This window comes from Malus sylvestris, chromosome 14 (assembly GCF_916048215.2).
Source record: "Malus sylvestris chromosome 14, drMalSylv7.2, whole genome shotgun sequence".
NCBI classification, from domain to species: Eukaryota; Viridiplantae; Streptophyta; class Magnoliopsida; order Rosales; family Rosaceae; genus Malus; species Malus sylvestris.
The window spans coordinates 23,156,778-23,179,291 of NC_062273.1; the positions used below are offsets into that span (position 1 = coordinate 23,156,778).

The 22,514-nt window shown below is 36.3% G+C and overlaps 1 protein-coding gene across 1 annotated transcript; it reads left to right on the plus strand.

Moving 5' to 3' along the window:
* Positions 1-12,001: 12,001 nt before the first annotated feature.
* On the plus strand, positions 12,002-15,095 carry LOC126600976 (uncharacterized). The gene is made up of 6 exons (XM_050267671.1): positions 12,002-12,230; positions 13,172-13,217; positions 13,357-13,483; positions 13,736-13,806; positions 14,539-14,645; positions 14,848-15,095. The coding sequence occupies exons 1-6, from the start codon at positions 12,108-12,110 to the stop codon at positions 14,884-14,886; spliced, it is 513 nt and encodes a 170-aa protein (XP_050123628.1). The 5' UTR covers positions 12,002-12,107; the 3' UTR covers positions 14,887-15,095.
* Positions 15,096-22,514: the final 7,419 nt, after the last annotated feature.

The following is a 22,514-nucleotide window of genomic DNA, read 5'->3' on the forward strand; positions in this document are numbered from 1 at the left end:
GATAGAATGTATATGGGAGATATAGTCTATATACATGGGATGGAAATCTATAATGATATATTTCATGATATAATTGGATTATATCAATCCCTAATAATAGACAATGGATGCTAGGAAGTTTCTCATATGATGATAAACTTCAATAAGAAGGACGATTCTAGTGAGACTAGCAAGTTGCCCTTCTCAAAGGGAACGTACCCTTTGACTCCCAAAGAAATAATGCGTAAATAGAATAATTTATGCATATGCACAAAGGTGATTTATGTATTTCATATTGTATGAAAAACATTGATATGAGTTGTACCTAGAACGGTATAAGATGATATCAGTGCAAGCCCAGGATCAGAACCATGGCAACTGTCAAGTGAGTCCTTAAGTATTTAAGAAATACTAAAGGATAAATTCCTCAAAGATCGAGGAAGAATCAAAGTAACGTAATGGAAGCGTAAATGTATTAGATTATGAATCTAATCCATCATTGGATGTTTCTTCATTATGAATGAAGAGATAAACGAATATCTCTTTATTATGACTAAAGAGATATTTGGATGGAAACATTAAAGTAATGACTTTAGTGTGTTCCATTATGAATGCAAGATATATTTCCATATAGAAGTTTACAACAATGTTGTTTGGATGGGAAAGTTCATTTATGAACTCTCTATTCGGTTCCAACCAGAAAGTGTATGACACTAATAGGGCGATAGCTCAAGCCTGGGAATCAAGGTCTCATCAAGATCCGAACACAAATGAGAGACTGAACCACATGATTGAGAATCATGTATAATGGTGACGTCGGTATTCTCAAGGTTGCTTCTATGGATAACACATATAGATATCCACTGTCTAGGCCTACTATTCAGCCATTTATGAAATGACTACAGAAGAGATATCATCATTGATGATCAAGCTGATTGGCTCTAGTGCAAGTGGGAGATTGTTGGAAATGTGCCCTAAAGCCAATCATGTGATGATACTTTACGGACATTTCACATGTTAAACTAATCTAGTTTAACATATAAAGGGCATAGATTATTGTTTGAGCCGTCTCATATAAATGTTATATGCTTAAACGATAAAGTCCAAGGAATATGTGATTGGGAGAATGTAATCTAATGAAGTTAGATTCTTGAGACCATTCTTTCGTAGACACATCCTAAACGTTCCTGATCATAGGATTGCCAATTGGGCATTGACAGTCCGTCAAGATCGGTACGTACTATGTCTTCTCTCAGGGAGAGTGATTAGTCTCGAATCATTGGTGTGTGTGACATCAAGACAAGTACGGTAGGTGCTCAATAGAGAATGAGTTCACTGAACGCGATCAACGAAGAGTTCTCATATTCCATGTCACATGAGAACTCATGGTTGGGATAATGCAAAGTAGTCCTTTGACCTGAGGCATCATAGTTGTCTTGTGGTTAAGACCTTGATCTTTGATTATGTCAAAGTCATCCCACCAGGAGGGTGTCCACGGCATCGTTGGGGTCAAGCCGCTTAGCTATGGAGACAAGTGAATGCGCAACAAGGGATCTCTAACCTTCAAACCGTTTGAGGGAGAATACTCTCTGATATGATTTGAATCTCTGGCCAGAGTATGAATGAGATTTGGGAATGCGTTCCTAATCACATTCAAGGTAATCATATAAGCACAAGACACACATTGGATAGTAGACATGAGAAAATAAACTATCAAACCAAACAATGTGGTCAAGAGTATTAGATTAGAGAAGGACCGTATTGCATTTGTAATCCCAGACTGAATAGGTTCTCCACCTCTTCTGATTAGCTTGGGTAACCATGACATACGGCTAGGTGTCACTCATGGTTTGTGGAAGCCCTAAACGTGTGTAATCACTAAAGGGAGAATTGAAAATAGTTTCAATTCACAATCGATGTAAAATGGTTTTAATCGCCCACTACCTCGCTAAAAGGAACCTAATGGATCGTACACCGTGTAAGGTAGAGATGGACGAAATAAATGAAATGAGTAAGATTAATTGAATGGTTTAATTATTTATGGCAAGGATTAATTAATATGTTAATTAATCAAACGAATAAGTTCGTTAAAGACCACGGGATAGTTTTGGACCTTAAGGCCCAATGGGCTTCGAACGTCAAGCCCATTAACTTAAGTTGTATGACAATTTAATGAATAAAGATTCATTAAAGCCCAAAAGCCCATAAATCCCTATATGGCCGGCCATGAAGATGAATTAGGGTTGTTTGGTTATTTAGGTCACTTAAAGAAGTGACTATATAAATGACTTTATAACTAAATATTCATTAAGTGAAATAAGGGTTTATTTTTGGGGAAAATGGGTGAGAATTGTCTCTCCATTTTCTCTCTAAAGAGGCCAACACCTTGGAGGTGATTAGCTAGTCATCTAATCCTCCAAGGTCACTCATTCATCATCCAATCTCTCCTTGGTGTAGAGACTTAGAGGTTCTCAATTTTGGGAACTTGGAGAACCTATTCTTCCATCCAAATCCATGGATCTAAGAAGCAAGGAATGAAGGCCCTATCTCTTTGGGTGATTAGCCTTTGCTTATGCAAAGAGGAATCTACAAAGGTATTAATTTCAACTCACTTATTTTTGAGTTGATTATTGGTTCACCAATCTACTAGGCTTTGAATTTCATGGTCATGTTTTGTTTTTGAGTACATACAAGCATGATTCCGCCTTTTAATTGTTAATTGCATGCTATATGATGTTGCTCAAATGAACATGTTTTTCAAAATAATCCCTTCAAGTGGTATCAGAGCCTAGGTCTAGTAGTTGGTGAATCCTTTTGTGTTTTGTAGTTCATAAGTTTGTGATCTAAAAGTTGTAATTGTTACAAGCTTTATTCTTGCTTCTTTGAAAGTAAATTTTGTTGGAAAATTTGCTATCTCAAATGTTGTAGATGTTGTTCATATGAGCATGAATATTGGAGCTAAAATTTGGTGCCATGCTTTTGGGAAAATTCGGCCAAAATCAAAGGGTGAATTTTTGGGTTCTTGTTTGACTTGTTAAAAGTGTTTTAATGTGTTCTTTGGAACCCCTAAGTACCCTAGTTTGGTTAGATGTTATTTCCCTTAAGTAAGAATGGTTTTGGAATGTTTTTGGGTGGAAAAAGTTCATGGAAAAATTTGGGTTTTTCATGGATGTTCTTCATTGTTCTTGATGTTCTTGCCAAGAACAAAAAGGTTTGGTGTTTTGATTCAAAGTTTTGATTTATTTCTTAAAGTATATGTGATATGTTTTTAAATGATTTATCATGTATTTAAAGTGTTAATTATTTGTATAAATGATGATTGAAATAATAATGATTGAATTATTTCATAAACATATCCTTTTACATACACTTGCATGTTTTTTGACAAAACTTACAAATCAACACACACACCACTCTTATCCTCTCCCTAAAACAGGCCACTCCCTCAAAGGGAGTACTTTTGGGGCTTTTATGCAATTACATAAAGTTTTGATACTTTTGTGTATTTGCACTTTGGCCCAAAAGTTTACGTTTTTACGTTTAGGTCCAAAAACGCTAAAGGACAAATTGTTTTGTTCCTTTAATGAAGTTTTTGCATTATTAAAAGTTTGGGTTCTAGTTGTATTTACATGAAGTTGTGACTTTTGTGTATTATACAAAGTGACCCCAAAAGTTTTTGTATTTGCAATATGGCCCAAAAGTTGAGGTTAATTGCAAGATGGCCCAAATAGGATGAGAACAAAATTGTTTTGTCTCTTTAAATGAGAATTGGATTTTCATTTTGTTTAGCTCCATTTAAATCAATTTTATGGATACAAAAACCAAATGAAAATGTTGCATTCATTAATTAGTTAAAGTGTTAATTAATTAAAGGGTGATTATGAACCTAAGCCTAATATAATTGAGCTATGTGAAAGGCGTTTCAAATTTGTTTGAACCATGGAAATGTGTAGATTAGATTTTGGTTGTAATTTGATTTGATCAAATGTTGTAAAAGGGCTTAAGCTCTTCTTTACTTTAAAGTAATTTGTTATATGCAAATGTTGTAATGAGCATAAGCTCACATTTACTTTGAAGTACTTCTTTCTTGCTTTATATGATATGCATGAAAATGAAGTAGTTGGGTCCAACGCCCATAAGACAACACGCCTTAATGTGATTAAACGCGTAACTAAAATCAATCTTCATTCCTAGACTGAGGTTCAACACAAGGCTCGTGTTGAATCTAAACAAAGGTTCATAATCATCCTTAGGCCCTAAGGCAACTATGTAGTCCATCAAATGAATGCAAAGTTTATGTTAGTAGTATCATATACTCTTGCTTTAAAAATCGTTTTAAAAGCATAGTGGGAGTATTATGTACAACTAAAACAAAGGGATGGACCAATAGTTGTAATAGGACCAAAATAGTTTTAATAGAGATTAAAATGTATGTTTATATGTGATGAGACCTAAAACCCTCAACCAAACCAATATTAAGTTGATAAGCGAGAGATGTTTAGAATATCTCTTCGTGGCCTTCCATCGTGGTGGGATCCAATCGTTTATGACTTGTACACCGGCTTCACCCTATCATGGGGGAGTACAAAGTGCATGCTTATACTCAGGAGGAATCCATATGCATATGATGAGGTGAGTGTAGGCAACGAGGATAGCTATATATCGTATCATCGTGAGGCTATTCTTGAACCCCTTCACACACTAAGCATGGTGGGAAGAACTTAACTAAGTGCAATGGAACCAATATCATATCATTGTGAGGTTACATTCTCTAGAGGCCAAATAAGATGGGTACTTGCATGAGTTGCAAATGAGTAAGCGTACTCTCTCATTATTATTGTTGCTAGCCATATATCGTATCATCGTGAGGTGGGCTTGGTAATAGTGAGCCTCCCATAACCTACTAGGAGTTTCATCCAAAACTCTCGAATTCCTATGAGGGATATGGAATTTGCCAAAAATAGTGGGTGGTGCTATTTGATTTAAAGACCCAAATCAAATGGCTTAAAATCAATCAATTTATATTCGTTATGTATTTGTTTACCAATATATTTGCAAACGCTATCCAACACTTGACAAAACCGAATGTTTTAGTTTCCGGACTTAGGTACCACAATCCCAAAGAATGTCTTAATAGGATTGCATATGTATCTAAGTAGTCTCATCCTCACAATCTTCCTAATGATAATGTATCATTAGAAGAATATGTTAGAAAAGGTCTATCATAAAGAGGACAACACTTTTAATTGTCATAATTCTTCAATTACAATTTGTTGTATGAAGAAATAGGAGTTGCTTTGAACAACTCTTAGTCAATGCAAACACTAGTGCTTATTTCTTTGTTAAATGAACAAAGAACTTGAGAAGAAAGCACAAAGGCATGAACACTTTATGTGCCATGTTTCTTCATTTACAATTGTTGTATGAAGAAATGAGAGTTGCCTTGTACAACTCTTGAAGGTTTGTAATTATGTTTAGAACATAATGGTTGGTTGACAAAAATAGTCCATTAACATGGACTTATGATGATTTTGAATCATTAAGTGTTGAAGTGATATACCACTTAACGAGACGGAAACTAGGCAAGGACTTCACCTTTGTTTCCCTATCCTAATGGTTCACTAAGTTTATTGTAAACTATGTAGTGAACAATAAACCGCACTCTCTCCAAAATGTTTGATGTGTATAACACAATTGAAAAAGGTTTCAAGAGAGATAGTGGGAGTTTAGGGACCATGACTAATGTAGTCAAAGGTGAAAGTCAAATAAAGAAGATAAATAACTCCAAGGGAACAAACTTTCTTTATGAAAGGATGGATATTGGAAGGGGTATTTGCAAGAAATGTCTTGCAAGTGTCAAGGACACACCTTTCGAAGGTGTTGTAAAATGTTCTTGAATAGTTCAAAACAGTTGGTTCTTCTACTTGAATGCATGATTCCGTATTAGTGACTATGTTTTACAATCGTTGTAAAAGTGTGGCTAATACGAAGTAGAAGATTAATGAGAGAAGAGAAAGTACTTCACATTCGAAACGTGAATCAAATGTAGATCTCTGCGAAAGCAGATGGTACTTACTTCCTCATATGAACTACCAAAGAAATTGGAAAAACATAGATTGTCTTTATATTCCAATTTTAAGGAACTAAATTCCGTCACTATGTGAAATGGATAAATGTTTTGTTTGACAAAACAATGTTCTTTATTAATCAATGATTGGATTATGGTAATCTAATTAATTATCTCTATAGTAGAGATAATATGGTAGTGTTAACTGTTTAGAAAATAATGATGCTTAAAACCCAAAAGGTTGCAAGGTAGTGACTAATCCCAACTAAAGTTGTGATACCTCCAAAACATAAATTACGAGTTGGTAATAGATGGACGCTTTGGATCGTTAGATCCGGATCCAATACCTTCTTGTTAAAATTGTATAGAGGTGAAATGTTCGAATCTTTATTCTTTTGGAAAGAAGAAAGAATCACAAAGTTGTTGAGGTTAATTCACTTAGATGTTAGTGGCAATTGTCCACAAACATAATACTACTCATGTTGGATAACATTCACCGAAGATCACTCTCGGTTGGACTATAGTTTATTTTGAATAAACACAAGTCCGAATACTTTGCAAAATGTTTCAAAGAATTCAAGTAATGTAAGTTGATGAGTAAGACGTCTAAAGTATTTACCTCCTTAGATTTGATCCAAGATAAGGTAACACTTTAGAATAGTTTCCTTGAAAGAGTTCAAGGAAATAAGCATCATAAGATAATGTATTTCTCCATTAGGAGAAGAACGAACTCGAATAAGATTTAGTTCGTTAGATGTTATCTATTACCCATATATAGGATATATACTTCTAAAACAATATGATTGTGATTGAGAAGATCTTCCAATATTTTCATGACTCCATAAGATGTAGTTGGAAAGAAAGACAAATCTTAAGCATGTTAAAGATTTAGGGTTGTGTGCTAACAAGCAATATTTGTTTGATAACAATCTTGTAGGATATCCTTAAAATAACTTTTGGATATCGCTTCTATAAACCAACTAACAAATGTTGTTTTGTTGGGTAGTTCATTGTAATTCTACAATGTGATTTGCCTAAAAGCAAATGAACGAAAGATAGAACTCGAAGAATGGGTTCTTTGAGAGACAAGAAAGTAATCAACAAATATAACAACCTAGTTCCTATACCACAAGCTCCAAGGTAGTCGATAAGGATTTATAAACCGTCTCAGTTGAATGGTTTTGAACTTTATGACTACATTGAGTGCATATACGATATATACTCAAGGAAATGGTAAAGTACCATTTGACTCGAAATAATGAAACCTTCAAAGCTAATTGGTAGCTTAAGGTGACTACAATAAAAAAGAATGGTTGACTTTGAAGAAACCATTTTTGACGTAGTCTTAGTTTCAATAAATTCGAAGATTGCTAGCTACAACTAAATGGTGATTCAATGTTTGGACATAATCTGGGTTTCCGAAACCATTATTAAGATAGTCTTGATAATATATGTCTAAAACTATAAATCACAAGACATGTAAGTTGTAGAGATCCATCCATCATGGATCTTAGCAAGTTAGTGGGAGCTATTTGCATTTTATGAGAAAAAGGATCAAATCGTTTGATTTCTCATATAGATGTAAATGAATCTTTTGTTTACTAGTTTTACAAAAGATTAGTGGGAGTTAATCATGTTCCTAAAAAATTTAAATATATATGATATATTAATTTTCGAAATGAAAAGAATACTTCTTTGTTAAAGTTATGACTTTAATACATTATATGAAGATAGAATGTATATGGGAGATATAGTCTATATACATGGGATGGAAATCTATAATGATATATTTCATGATATAATTGGATTATATCAATCCCTAATAATAGACAATGGATGCTAGGAAGTTTCTCATATGATGATAAACTTCAATAAGAAGGACGATTCTAGTGAGACTAGCAAGTTGCCCTTCTCAAAGGGAACGTACCCTTTGACTCCCAAAGAAATAATGCGTAAATAGAATAATTTATGCATATGCACAAAGGTGATTTATGTATTTCATATTGTATGAAAAACATTGATATGAGTTGTACCTAGAACGGTATAAGATGATATCAGTGCAAGCCCAGGATCAGAACCATGGCAACTGTCAAGTGAGTCCTTAAGTATTTAAGAAATACTAAAGGATAAATTCCTCAAAGATCGAGGAAGAATCAAAGTAACGTAATGGAAGCGTAAATGTATTAGATTATGAATCTAATCCATCATTGGATGTTTCTTCATTATGAATGAAGAGATAAACGAATATCTCTTTATTATGACTAAAGAGATATTTGGATGGAAACATTAAAGTAATGACTTTAGTGTGTTCCATTATGAATGCAAGATATATTTCCATATAGAAGTTTACAACAATGTTGTTTGGATGGGAAAGTTCATTTATGAACTCTCTATTCGGTTCCAACCAGAAAGTGTATGACACTAATAGGGCGATAGCTCAAGCCTGGGAATCAAGGTCTCATCAAGATCCGAACACAAATGAGAGACTGAACCACATGATTGAGAATCATGTATAATGGTGACGTCGGTATTCTCAAGGTTGCTTCTATGGATAACACATATAGATATCCACTGTCTAGGCCTACTATTCAGCCATTTATGAAATGACTACAGAAGAGATATCATCATTGATGATCAAGCTGATTGGCTCTAGTGCAAGTGGGAGATTGTTGGAAATGTGCCCTAAAGCCAATCATGTGATGATACTTTACGGACATTTCACATGTTAAACTAATCTAGTTTAACATATAAAGGGCATAGATTATTGTTTGAGCCGTCTCATATAAATGTTATATGCTTAAACGATAAAGTCCAAGGAATATGTGATTGGGAGAATGTAATCTAATGAAGTTAGATTCTTGAGACCATTCTTTCGTAGACACATCCTAAACGTTCCTGATCATAGGATTGCCAATTGGGCATTGACAGTCCGTCAAGATCGGTACGTACTATGTCTTCTCTCAGGGAGAGTGATTAGTCTCGAATCATTGGTGTGTGTGACATCAAGACAAGTACGGTAGGTGCTCAATAGAGAATGAGTTCACTGAACGCGATCAACGAAGAGTTCTCATATTCCATGTCACATGAGAACTCATGGTTGGGATAATGCAAAGTAGTCCTTTGACCTGAGGCATCATAGTTGTCTTGTGGTTAAGACCTTGATCTTTGATTATGTCAAAGTCATCCCACCAGGAGGGTGTCCACGGCATCGTTGGGGTCAAGCCGCTTAGCTATGGAGACAAGTGAATGCGCAACAAGGGATCTCTAACCTTCAAACCGTTTGAGGGAGAATACTCTCTGATATGATTTGAATCTCTGGCCAGAGTATGAATGAGATTTGGGAATGCGTTCCTAATCACATTCAAGGTAATCATATAAGCACAAGACACACATTGGATAGTAGACATGAGAAAATAAACTATCAAACCAAACAATGTGGTCAAGAGTATTAGATTAGAGAAGGACCGTATTGCATTTGTAATCCCAGACTGAATAGGTTCTCCACCTCTTCTGATTAGCTTGGGTAACCATGACATACGGCTAGGTGTCACTCATGGTTTGTGGAAGCCCTAAACGTGTGTAATCACTAAAGGGAGAATTGAAAATAGTTTCAATTCACAATCGATGTAAAATGGTTTTAATCGCCCACTACCTCGCTAAAAGGAACCTAATGGATCGTACACCGTGTAAGGTAGAGATGGACGAAATAAATGAAATGAGTAAGATTAATTGAATGGTTTAATTATTTATGGCAAGGATTAATTAATATGTTAATTAATCAAACGAATAAGTTCGTTAAAGACCACGGGATAGTTTTGGACCTTAAGGCCCAATGGGCTTCGAACGTCAAGCCCATTAACTTAAGTTGTATGACAATTTAATGAATAAAGATTCATTAAAGCCCAAAAGCCCATAAATCCCTATATGGCCGGCCATGAAGATGAATTAGGGTTGTTTGGTTATTTAGGTCACTTAAAGAAGTGACTATATAAATGACTTTATAACTAAATATTCATTAAGTGAAATAAGGGTTTATTTTTGGGGAAAATGGGTGAGAATTGTCTCTCCATTTTCTCTCTAAAGAGGCCAACACCTTGGAGGTGATTAGCTAGTCATCTAATCCTCCAAGGTCACTCATTCATCATCCAATCTCTCCTTGGTGTAGAGACTTAGAGGTTCTCAATTTTGGGAACTTGGAGAACCTATTCTTCCATCCAAATCCATGGATCTAAGAAGCAAGGAATGAAGGCCCTATCTCTTTGGGTGATTAGCCTTTGCTTATGCAAAGAGGAATCTACAAAGGTATTAATTTCAACTCACTTATTTTTGAGTTGATTATTGGTTCACCAATCTACTAGGCTTTGAATTTCATGGTCATGTTTTGTTTTTGAGTACATACAAGCATGATTCCGCCTTTTAATTGTTAATTGCATGCTATATGATGTTGCTCAAATGAACATGTTTTTCAAAATAATTCCTTCACTGTAGGTGATGTTTCAATAAAAAATAGTAAATTTGGACTTGTGAAATTATCTTATTGCCCATCATTTTTCTTGTGTGATAAAAGACTAAATAGTATTTTTACCCTCTTTTGGTTAATAAAAAATGTTTCATTAATTAATAGAGATAATGACATCTGGTGGTTCGGACCATGGATTTAAATATCGATATTATCGGCGAAATATCGCCGATAATATCGATTTTTCGGGGAATGGATATTTAAATAGGTATCCGTGTGGTTTTCGTCAAAATATCGTGATATTATCGATAATATCGCGATATTTTGGAAATATCGAGATATTTTGTTGAACGGTGCAATCGGACTCCGATATCGAACGCCGGAGAAGAACGCCGGAGATGGTGTGCCTATTCCCGAGCCGATTTCGTCCCAAAAACCTTGCAAAAACACGATTTTTAACTTCAATTTTACATATAAGCTTTAAATTTCACGCATGCATCAACGATTCAACATATGTGATGTCGGTTTAGGGCTTAGGGTTTCAATGGAATCTCACCTGAAAAATCGATAACTGGGCCAACTCCTTGCTTAGCGGTGCACCACCAGAGACAACTGAGCCAAGTCCGACTTCGCCAGAGCCACGATCAACGGCAGCGAAGGATCGAGAGAGTGGGAGAAGGGGGAGATCTGTGTGTGTGTGGGTCGAATGGAGAAGGGGGAGAAGAGAGGTCAGGCCTCAAAGAAGAAGAGAGAAGGATCGAGGGCCTCAGAGAAGAAGAGAGAAGGATCGAGAAGGGGGAGATCTGTGTGTGTGTGGGTCGAATGGAGAAGGGGGAGAAGAGAGGTCCGGCGCCTCAGACTCAGAGAAGAAGAGAGAAGGATCGAGAATGAGAGAGAGAGAGAGAGCCGTATGCGTGTGAGATATGTGTGCGTGTGTTGTGTGCGTGTGTGATGGCATGTCTGTGTGTGTGTGTGCCTCTGTGGTTGAGTGACCCCATCTGACTCACCTCATGAATTTTTCAATCACTTTTTACAATTGCAGACAATGGACAACGAATAATAGCATCACTTTTCATTAATTACTACATATTTTCTACACTCACAATGTTTGTCAGATCGCTATATAATCAACTTGATAATGTTAAATCCATCATGCAATGCATTTCCTTCCAATTTTTTGTGATAAACTAATAGATAATTGACTAAATAAACATCCTACAAAGTTTCAATAAAAATTTCCAAGTTTTTCTTACAATTTCCGTGGCTTCCATGTAATTTTTATCGATATCGATATTTTACCGATATTTCCATCGATATTTCCGTGTTTTCGGACTACCGATATTTCCGATATTACCGATATTTTCTTCCTTGGTTCGGACACACAGAAAATTTTCTTTGAAAAACCGAGAAACACCGCCAAATCATTACACACGTGCGGCCCTAGGGGGTCCCACTCCCCGTATATATAGCGAAAAGAAATTGTACTGGTCATCAAACTAGACTCCCACACTCACAGAACCCCGTCTGATTTGACTCTCACCGTGTCTCTCTTTTTACCTCTGTGTGAATACTTTTTACCCAAGGTGTTCTTCACGCGCCTCCATGGAGGCCTCGTCTTCTCAGCCGCCGTCCGGTACGAATCAAACGGCCAACGGCCCTTCCATGCTCCTCCAGAACCTCCCCTCCCGCGGCCTCTTCTCCTCCACCGTCCTCTCCTCCAATCCGGTGATCAATTCCTCTTCTTTCCTTTTTATTTGTATTTTCCTTTTGGGTTGCCGATGTATTATTGGATTCATCAGTTTTTCATTTCACATGGTTCCTATTAATCTATGACTAAAACAAGCATTTGGGTCTTAGGATTTTACAGCTATGAAGTAAATTGAGAGTAAAGACTTCGACCTTTTATTTATTTGTCTGTTGGGTTCAGACTGAATTGTATAATTTGCATTTGTATGTAGTCGATTGTGAATAATCTTGGTGTAATTCTGTATCTTAGGAAGTAAAAAGTATTGGGTTTTGTTTTGATTGAGTTTATGACTGTTGGGTTTTCAATTTTATGTGGGAAAGTAGATTTGAATACGCCATATTGATTTTATATGTGGACGATTTTCCATGTTTTTTTACAGATGTTCGGTTTTGCATGTTATATAACTTGTAAGCACTCGGCAAGTACTGAATTTCAAATCGTTGTCTATTACCATGTGTACATGTGAATGCTAATTTTATCCCAATTGCATTAAAATGTGTTGCTTTCTGCATACAATGGAGAGCATCGTAGGTGTACTAGGTTAGCGGCCTAGAACGCTTCATCGGATAACAACAATGTACCAAGTTATTTGAATCAATAATTTATTGATCAAGTGCTGGAAAGAGATTAAAGTCTAAAAATTTGAAAGTTGTAAGAGGTTATCATAGTTTTGTATCTAGGTTTGTTTTCTAATATGAGAAGCCAGTTAGATCAAGTTTGTGTTTTATGAAATCAATTTTCTGTGATGCATTTCTTAGCGTGTTTCACTAATTTGGCCATTCAAAAGACAAGTGCTTTTGGAAATTAATGTATTGATTTAAACAACTATTTTCGCCAATTATATTGTCTGATTCCTATCTGGTTCTTCCACCACCTACTCCTCTCCCTGTTTTGCTTACATGATGCAGAACTTTTTCAGGGCGGAGTGCGAGTTTATGTATGTACCCATGACACCTCACCCCCAGGTTTACATGTGCTTTTAAGTTTCTAAAATTCATTTATTTAGCTCTATGCTAATGCATTATTTTGCAAAATTTGTTATTTTTGTTTATCATATTCAGTCTATTCCACTTCTGACTTTACAGCTTGATCTTGTTTATCCAGATGGTCAACTGATACAGACAAACCAACAGAACATATTGATTAGATCACTTACACTTAAAAAACAGAAGGGAGATTCCAGTTCAAAGGATGCAAAAAGCTCCGGTGCAGCTGAAAGTTCTAAAAAGAGGTACGACATGGATTTTATTGATAAGATCCACCTGTTTGTTTATGTTTGAATGAATTAATTACTTTGAGGGTTTAACTTATAGTTTTTTGTATTAAGTAACTGCCTTTTACCATTCAGTATCTTCATATGGGCATCCCTTGATGTAGCCTTTTTGGGTGCTCATTTCTATATTTATCATTGTATTCAGTCTCAATTTGACCAGGGAAAAAGATTGTGTGCAGTCTCGTTTACCTGTTTTCGTTTATCATTTAGGCCTGCTGAAAGAGTTTTGGATAGCAAGGCTTCAGCTAAGAAAGCCACTAGTCAAACTAGTTCTCGACAAGGTAAGGTTCTTCGGCTTTTATGTTGCATTAGCTATCAGTTAGACATAAGTCATCATCAAGTCTTTTGACTAAAAGAATGTGTTGGATGAATTGGGTTCTCAGTTTTCAATGACTAGAATGTTTATTTCATTATCGTTTATAAGGGGTTTAGTAGAATGTTTTTTTTTTCATTATCGTTTATAAGGGGTTTAGTGTGGTGGTTCCTTGATATCTATCTTTTACGTTTAACTTTAATTTTTCAAATTCATAATTTTGTTATGCTGTAAAGTCCCGTCCTTGAATTGTATCACCTTTATTACTTGTCAAAGGGTACAAGCTTTCTCTCATGTGAAATTGGTGGTCAATTGCATAATTTTACGGTCTCATTGTGGTTTGAAATGTTTACCAACCAACAATGATTGCATGGTGCAATGAATTTCATGATGTGCAGTTTTGACTCCGAAGGTTCTGCCATCTTGTTACTTCTGTGTACAATTTGAAATCAAATATTAATTCAATTTCTCTTGTTTTTGCTGACATCTCTGATTATAATATCTCGCATTCTAGAGATGTATTTGTCTTTCTAACTTCCATGCATAGTGGGTGGACCCATTTGATCTTCACTAGAAGACCCAATGCTTCTTAAATTAGAGCAGCTTTTTAGTAATCTATTGAAGGAGTCCAATTTTTCTGAATTTCCCGTGAATCAATTGTACCTTTATAGTTATAGCTTGCAATTGCTTTAACGTGCAGAGGGATCAAGCAGTCAAGCATCATCTAGTAGGGACTTCCAAGGGTTAACTGTAGAGAGGCTCCGTGCCCTTCTGAAGGCTAAAGGTCTTTCTACAAAGGGTAAAAAGGTAAGTATGAAGACCATCTAATCTCAAATCTAAGTATTTGTTTAGAGGACCTATTTACATATTTACCGGAATGGGGGTGTTTATTGCTCTGTGGACTGTTGGCACTTGAGATCCGATAAAGCTTCATTATCATTTTTGTTGTTATTTTGGCGGAGATAAAACCTTCATCTGCTTTTATTCATCCATGAAATAATGCGTGCAGGATGAATTGATTGCACGGCTGAGAAGTTCAAGTGGTTAAGCACAGTTCAGACGGCGGAGCAACTCCTCTGTTATCTGTATGTGTACTCTTCTAGGGGGAGAGTAGTTTCATCCATTTTGATGTAAGTTAGGAATGATGTAAGCTGGAATTATCGATATTTTGAATGACGACCACAAGTTCTAGACACTGTGAACCGCATTTTGTATCATCTTGTTTGATAAATTCTATTTCGCGCTTTTAGCATTGCATTTTTCTATTCCGCTCTTATGGTATTTTCTAGCTTTAATGGAGTTTATACCGACAAATCTGGTTATAATGCTCAAGCTACTGCAAATGAGCAACTTGGATTATGAAAAGGACGGTGCTATTCACACTCCTCTTTACCTTTCATACACCTTATGTTAATTTTTGTTCTTTGATTCTGTTCAATTCATTCAATTCAATGTTCGAAAATTAAAAAGAGTGTGGAAGGTAAAAAAAATGTGTGGATAACGTCGTCCTGGAAAAATTCCCAAAATTTTGAGAAAGGAATGTGCTGAGTAGTGGGTGCAAATAGAAGCACTCGAAAAAAAAAAGAAGGAAACCGCGGTCTGTCTCAGACCCATAACCCAAACTGATTGAGGAGCCGGGAATGTGCTCCTGAAGAGAGGTCCAAAGTAAACTGTCTCCAACCCAAAGTCCCATGGGAAGATTCTCTTTATATATGCAGTTGCTATTCACATTTAGACCTCTTTCAACATTAAGAGAAGTACTATAAGACAGTATGTTGAAAGTGTTTCTACAGTACACATATGTATGGGATGCATCAATGTTTGAACGACATTGAAACTGTCAAAATCAAGTCATCCAATGCACGAATGCGTTGTAGAATTTTCTGTTAGTTGATGCAATTCCAAACACTTCATTGACATCAGCTTTTCATTCTTGTAGACTAAACTTATGAATACTACAGTGGAATGAATTGGTGGATAATCTTCTCTTCATCGCACTTTGTATCAGGCTTGAGCCCTTTCTCCTATCCATAACCTAACATAGTAAAAATATCGTTTGTAATAAAAAAAAAAATTGTGAATAAGAAAAACTATACTTGATATTTGCTTATCAAAAGGATTTGAATCTTGAGCTTTAAAATTCTATTACTCCCAACTTGTGGTCACTTAGCATATACCAAAATGACAGGTTCAACTAAAATTCTTCTCTAAGACCCACCAAAAATGGAAACCCTATAAACTAAAAATAACTGAGTTTCACTTTGGACAGTCCAGACAGATTAGGGCTGGAAATATTAGGTAAGATTGCTTGATTATGGCAACTTTTACACCAGGTAAACAATGTGAATTTTGATAAAAGAAGAAAACAAGAGTAATCTAATACTTCTGTGAAAGATGCCCTTCATAACGCTTCATTCTACGTAAGTTGTTCTTACAAATAATTAAAAGCATGCATGCATGAATGCCGCGACCGTTTTGTAGCCCGGACGGTGCACGTTTTGGATTGTATTTTGTACTTTTATTTCCGATAAGAGTATCTAACTTATTTGAAGCTTCAAGTTATGAAACTGGTTTGGATGCTTACAACAAGGCCTGGTTTTTTGAGGACCTGTCCTAATTGTGGGAATCGCACGGCGGCGTATTGATGTTGAGGGAAAATGTTTGAATGGTGTAACTTGAGTATTGGTCACTTCTTGGAAGGAAAAGCATCACGCTGTGATTGGATTTGAGAGCTGAGGGTGACAACAGGTGTCGATATATCTACAGGGAGAAAAGGAACACCATCTAAGCAGCTTCCCACCAAATAAAATTGAGACCTTTTGGTCTACGTGCCAAGCATATTTCACATTATTTTTGTGCCATGAGCCAGGGATTCATTTTCGTACAGAAAAAATTGTAGTAATGGTCTCTTAATTTTAATTTAATTTGAGCAATGGTCTCTCAATTGAAAATCTTTGGCCGTTGGTCCCTTAAATCATCAAAACATGCATCAATAGTCATTTTCATTAATTCCGTCAGACTTCTGTCAAAATGTCATGTCAAAAGGGTCATTACTCTAATTTGGTTAAAGTTGAGAGATCATTTCTACAATTTCCTCTTTCGTACGTGTAAGGGGATTCACGTGCAGAATTCAGAGGAAAAACGATTTGGTTTTAGTTTGGTTTAAGTATGAAAGCAATCGAAAATATGTGAATTTCAAATTACACTAAGTAATCCAATACTTGAAAAATGCAAGAATTAGATTGATTAAGAAGTGTATTTGATTTGCATATGATGCTTTATCGCAATTGCCCAATTAACACTCAAACATGCCTTTCCAGATTCAAACTAAGTAAACATAACAACTCATCGTTTGAAATCCTAATCCATTTATAAATAAACAAGAACAACATTCCTTCTAATCTACATTTTAAAACTTAATTAGTGGTTGTAACAAAAGAAAACATTCTCTGTTTGTTGTTTGATCATCTTTTTCTTGTGCCGACTTAAATAAGGTCATCTCCAACCGAAGGGTCCAGAGGGCCAGAGGGCCGAAAATAGCCCTAAAACCGTCTCCAACCGAGGGCTAGGCCAGAGGGCTCTGGAATCTGGGAGGGCCCCACGGGATCGGAGAGGGCTGGAGGGCTGGAGGGCTGGCTATTTTTTTTTTTAATGATTTCCTATTGCTGTCGGTTATAGCCGACAGCATTAAAGATATTCTTTTTTTTTTAATAGTTCTACTATTAGTGTCGATTATAACCGACACTAATAGTTTGAAATGCTTTTGAATATAACGGCTAGTAGCCGTTGTATTATTAGGCCTCTTTTTTTTCTTTTTTTTTTAATGAATTAAACTTCTTTTTTTTTTCCTTTTCATACGAATCAAATTTTGTTTCATATTTTTTTTCCTATAACTTTTATTTCACAAAATTTGTTTCATATTTTTTTTCAATTCTATTTTTTTCGTATAACTTCCTAGGCCATTTATACAACATTAAATTGTAGTTTTTAAATAATAAATTATGTTTGGCCCTATGGCCCTTTGGCCCTCGGTTGGAGACGGTTTTTTGTGACTGGGCTAAAACGAGCCCTTTGGCCCTCTGGCCCTCGGTTGGAGACGGAGGCAAATATGGCCATGTACTGTTCATTAAAATATTAATATCTTGGGAAATCTTGGAGGGCTAGAGGGCTCAAACGAGCCCTCTAGCCAGCCTTCGGTTAGAGATGACCTAAGTCGTTTTTAAAAGCAACAAAAACACTTGACGCAAGCTCCAAAATACTTTTAACCAATTCACAACGACAAGGAAATACAATTGAATATGAACTGTCATTATTTATTCAGATTCAAGATTTGCATTACATACTTTTCTATGGAAGATGTTCCACTTGTGGAAATAAAAAACATGCTAATTAGTTACACTTTTCACGTGGGTTTTTTGTTTAATATTTCGGCACAGAATAAAGCCATGTTTAGTTTCATTTTTTAATTGATATTGTATACATCCAAGTCCAAAGAAAACGAAGAACTGCTTTAACTGCATGCGCCTACATTTAGGGTTTAATGGAAAATTCCAAAGCTGCTAACCCTAAATATTTAAAGGTTAAAACACCAGAGCTCGGCTAATTAACCCTACCTATTAATATAGAGCTTTTTTGGTGAAAATGTTTTAAGAACTGATATTTAGTAAAGATACAAGTAAATCTTAGAAAATCACTCAAAGTGCTTCCTGAAACAAACACATAACCGGTGCTTTTACAAAAAGCACTTATAGTACTTTTGGAACTCAATAATATTTTCTCTAAAACTGCTTTCAGTTATTCTAAAACCATTTCCAACCATGCTCATGATCATCTACGTTTGAAAGGTGATTAGTTACTGTAACGACCTGTCCCAAAAAATTATAGTTTTTTTTTTAATTTTAAAAAGTGAATTTACGAAAATACCATTTGAGGCAAATACGTTGACCACCTTGTCGTGTCACATAAGATCTATTTTCTTGGCGTATTTGGGTAGTACTCGTCGATACGAGCGCATGAGCGCAAACGGAACGTGATTTAGAGTTATAACAAAGAAGTTATGGGTGAGTAAAAATAAGGACAAAATAGTCATTTAAATATTTTTTGGAAAGCTCCAAATTTTTGGAGCAAAATCTGGAAAGCCACGTGTGGCCCAAATTAAAGGAAATGAGAAATGGTCGACTGTGATGGAAAGATAAGAGGAGAAAAGAGGAAGAGGTGAAGGTAAATCGAGAGAGGTGAGAGAAGAGAGTGACGAATGGGGGAGAGAAGAAAGGAGGGAAAGGAGGGAAGAGATAAGGAGGGGAAAGCCCAGACCCTCCATTGACCGCGCGACCCGACCAAGTTTAGCCGGATTTCCACGAACTTTCCGATAGTTTTCCGACGAATTTCTTCTCTCCACCCCCTGGAAACCAATGCACAACCTCCCATCTTTCATTTTTATACATTAATCGATGGAATTTAGTCTTGGTTTCATGGGTATACCAACGGCGGCATCATGGGAAGATCGGAGAAATTTCAACGTTTTTGCAAGCACCACCGTCTACCACCACCATCAAATTACTCACCTTAAACATAGGAACAAAGCGCAAACAAGTTTGGGGGTGTCAGGTTCGATTTGAGGACGAATTGTGAGCACCCAATTTAAAGGTTTCCGGAGAGTTCGAGTGAAATTGGGGATTTTCTCAGCCAAATTAGCCTTAGTCACAGGTATAAAAGTTGATCCACTCATTGAGATCTTCATTCCTGTAAAATTTGAGAATTTTTGGAATTGTTGGATTTTCCGGCAAGTCGAGGAGGCTGACTGCTATGTGTGGCGGCGCGTGGAGGAAAAACTCGAGGTTCCTCGACGTGCCGAATCAGAATCCACCATCCGTTTTCCCAAACTCTAACGTTTTAATAGAGTTTTACTAATAGGTTCCTAATTGTGTTTAGGTGCATTGGCGGGAAATGATCACATTCTCGATAGTTCGAGCGACTTTCGGGCAATGGAAAACTAGTGAGTGGACACCTTCTTAACCTATATATTTTTATAAATATTTATCTAGCATGCATGGCATATTTCATGATTTGAATATGATTTATATTTTATGCTTTGCTTTATGGATTTCTATATTATGACTTATTTAATTTACGTTTTATGAAATGTTATAAACTATTGGTTTTACATTTAGAAAAGGTTCAAGACTATTGCTTTTATGCCCTATGGAATATTACGGATTTATGAAATATTATGGAATGTGGTTTATGAGAATGATTTGAGTTGGATAGCTTTCATGGTTTTATATGATTTATGAGACGAGGTTTGAGATTTTGGACTCCGAGATTTCATATGAGTTTTTGAGACATGTTTTTGGTACTTATCTAGTGGGTTATCATACGGCACATCCGCACACCACAAGTATTATGTCTATGGCCATAGGACACAGATGATGGAGGAGTGAGATATGATATATTATATATCCCCAATTTCACCGCCAAAAGCGGTGTCGGTGTGGATGTATGCTAATTTATACAGCTTCACCTACTGGTGATGGACATATTATTCAGCTTCACCTACGGGTGATGGACAAGTTATACAGCTTCACCTTCGGGTGATGGATAGGTACTGCTTTCGGACGACTATGATACCCCTAGTTGAGTATTTTACTAATGAGATTTACGGATTTACCTTCGGGCGACGTTTTCAGCGTTATTGAGCATAATTTTACACGTACATGTTTTAAGAAGGTTTTTCATGGCATGCTAGGGTTTTCATAAAACATATACGTAGTATTATATATGTTTTCAAAACAGGGGGTTAGTATGTTTATAAGAAAATGACTTTCATATTACTAGTATTATTATTATTATAAACTTTGGTTCACTCACCTTTTCTGTTTTTGCGCCCCCTTCAGGATTTAGATTCGAGGCACGTGATCCCGGCGTCAGGATTCTACAACATAGGTATTCTCGAGTCTTCTCAGTATAGGTATCATTTCTTTGTTCGTACCTTTTCATAATAATTCTTTCCTACTATTCTTGAGTAGTTGTATGCTCTGAACACGATTCTGCTTTGGTTTAATTCGTTCTAATTACGTATTCTTAATGGTAAGCAAGGAAGAAAAAATCGATAATATCGGCGATATTTCGCCGATATTATCGTTTTTTTGGGGGTCCGATATTTTTTTAACTATCCAAATTATTTTCGTCAAAATATCGCGATATTTTCGAAACTATCGCGATATTTTGGCACTGTGCTAATTGGAGAAGAATGCCGGAGCAAATTAACTGGATCCCTAAATCCCCAAATTCGAATTCAAAGCAAATTAACTGAATCCCTAATTCCTAAATCCCTAAATTCGAATTCAGTACAAAAATGAAATTACATGTAGAAAATTCGAATTCTGTACAAAAATGAAATTACATGCCGAGAAGAAGAGAAGTCGGAAAACTGCAGCCGAGGCTCCGTCGTCGCAACTGCCAAGATCTGCGCCTCTCTCTGCAATCTGCGCTCAGACCCATCAAAATCCGCAATCCCTTCTCTCCGGATCCCAAAACCCGCTCGGGTTTGATGGATCCTCCGCCTCGTGTGGGTGTGGTGTGGCTGTGCTCCGGGAAGGAGAGTTGCAAAAATGGGGGGAGAAGAAAGAAACAAGGAGAGGAATGAGGGAGAAGGTTCGAGGGATTGGGGGAGGGGGAAACACGGGGAAGTGGGGTGTGTGTGTGTATGTCTCCTCTGGGAAGGAGAGATGCAGAAAAGAGATGGGGGGGAGAACTGGAGAAGAAACAAGGAGAGGGAAGGTGTGTGTGCATGTCTGTGGAATGAGGGAGAAGGGTTAAGAGATTGTGTGTGCGTGTGCGTGTGTGTGTGTGTGTTATCCGAGAGAAAAAAAAACATTGAGGGTGTGTGTGTGTGTGTGTGGCACACGGTTTTGTATGAAACCATGATTTTGTGTGTGTGTGTGTGTGTGTGTGTGTGTGTGTGTGTATGGTTATGTGTGTGTGTGTGTGTGTGTGTTATCCGAGAGAAAAAGAAAAAAACTTTGAGGGTGTGTGTGTGTGGCACACGGTTTTGTATGAAAGATTTGGAAGTGACTTTGCTCAGAAGAACCAAATATTTTGTCAGAGAAGAACCAAAAAATCTGCTTACTTTATCTTTTTCTCCACGTGTAGACCAAATTCTGTCAGAGAAGAACCAAAAATGCAATGTATAAAGTGTAAAATATTGTACTAATTCATTATATATAAATGATTATGGTGTGTTTAGACTTCTTTCATTAATTACTACATATTTTCTACACTCACAATGTTTGTCAGCTCGCTATATAATCAACTTGATAATGTTAAATCCATCATGCAATGCATTTCCTTCCAATTTTTTGTGATAAACTAATAGATAATTGACTAAATAAACATCCTGCAAAGTTTCAATAAAAATTTCCAAGTTTTTCTTACAATTTCCGTGGTTTCCATGTAATTTTTATCGATATCGATATTATCCCGATATTTCCATCGATATTTCCGTGTTTTCGGACTACCGATATTTCCGATATTACCGATATTTTCTTCCTTGATGGTAAGTATGTTTTTAAATGGCTTCGTCACCCTCGGGTGTCGGCCAGCACGTACCTACCCTGGTATGTGAGGATATCAGGGTTGGGGTGTGTCAGTTACTATATATCTCTCACGAATACGGCA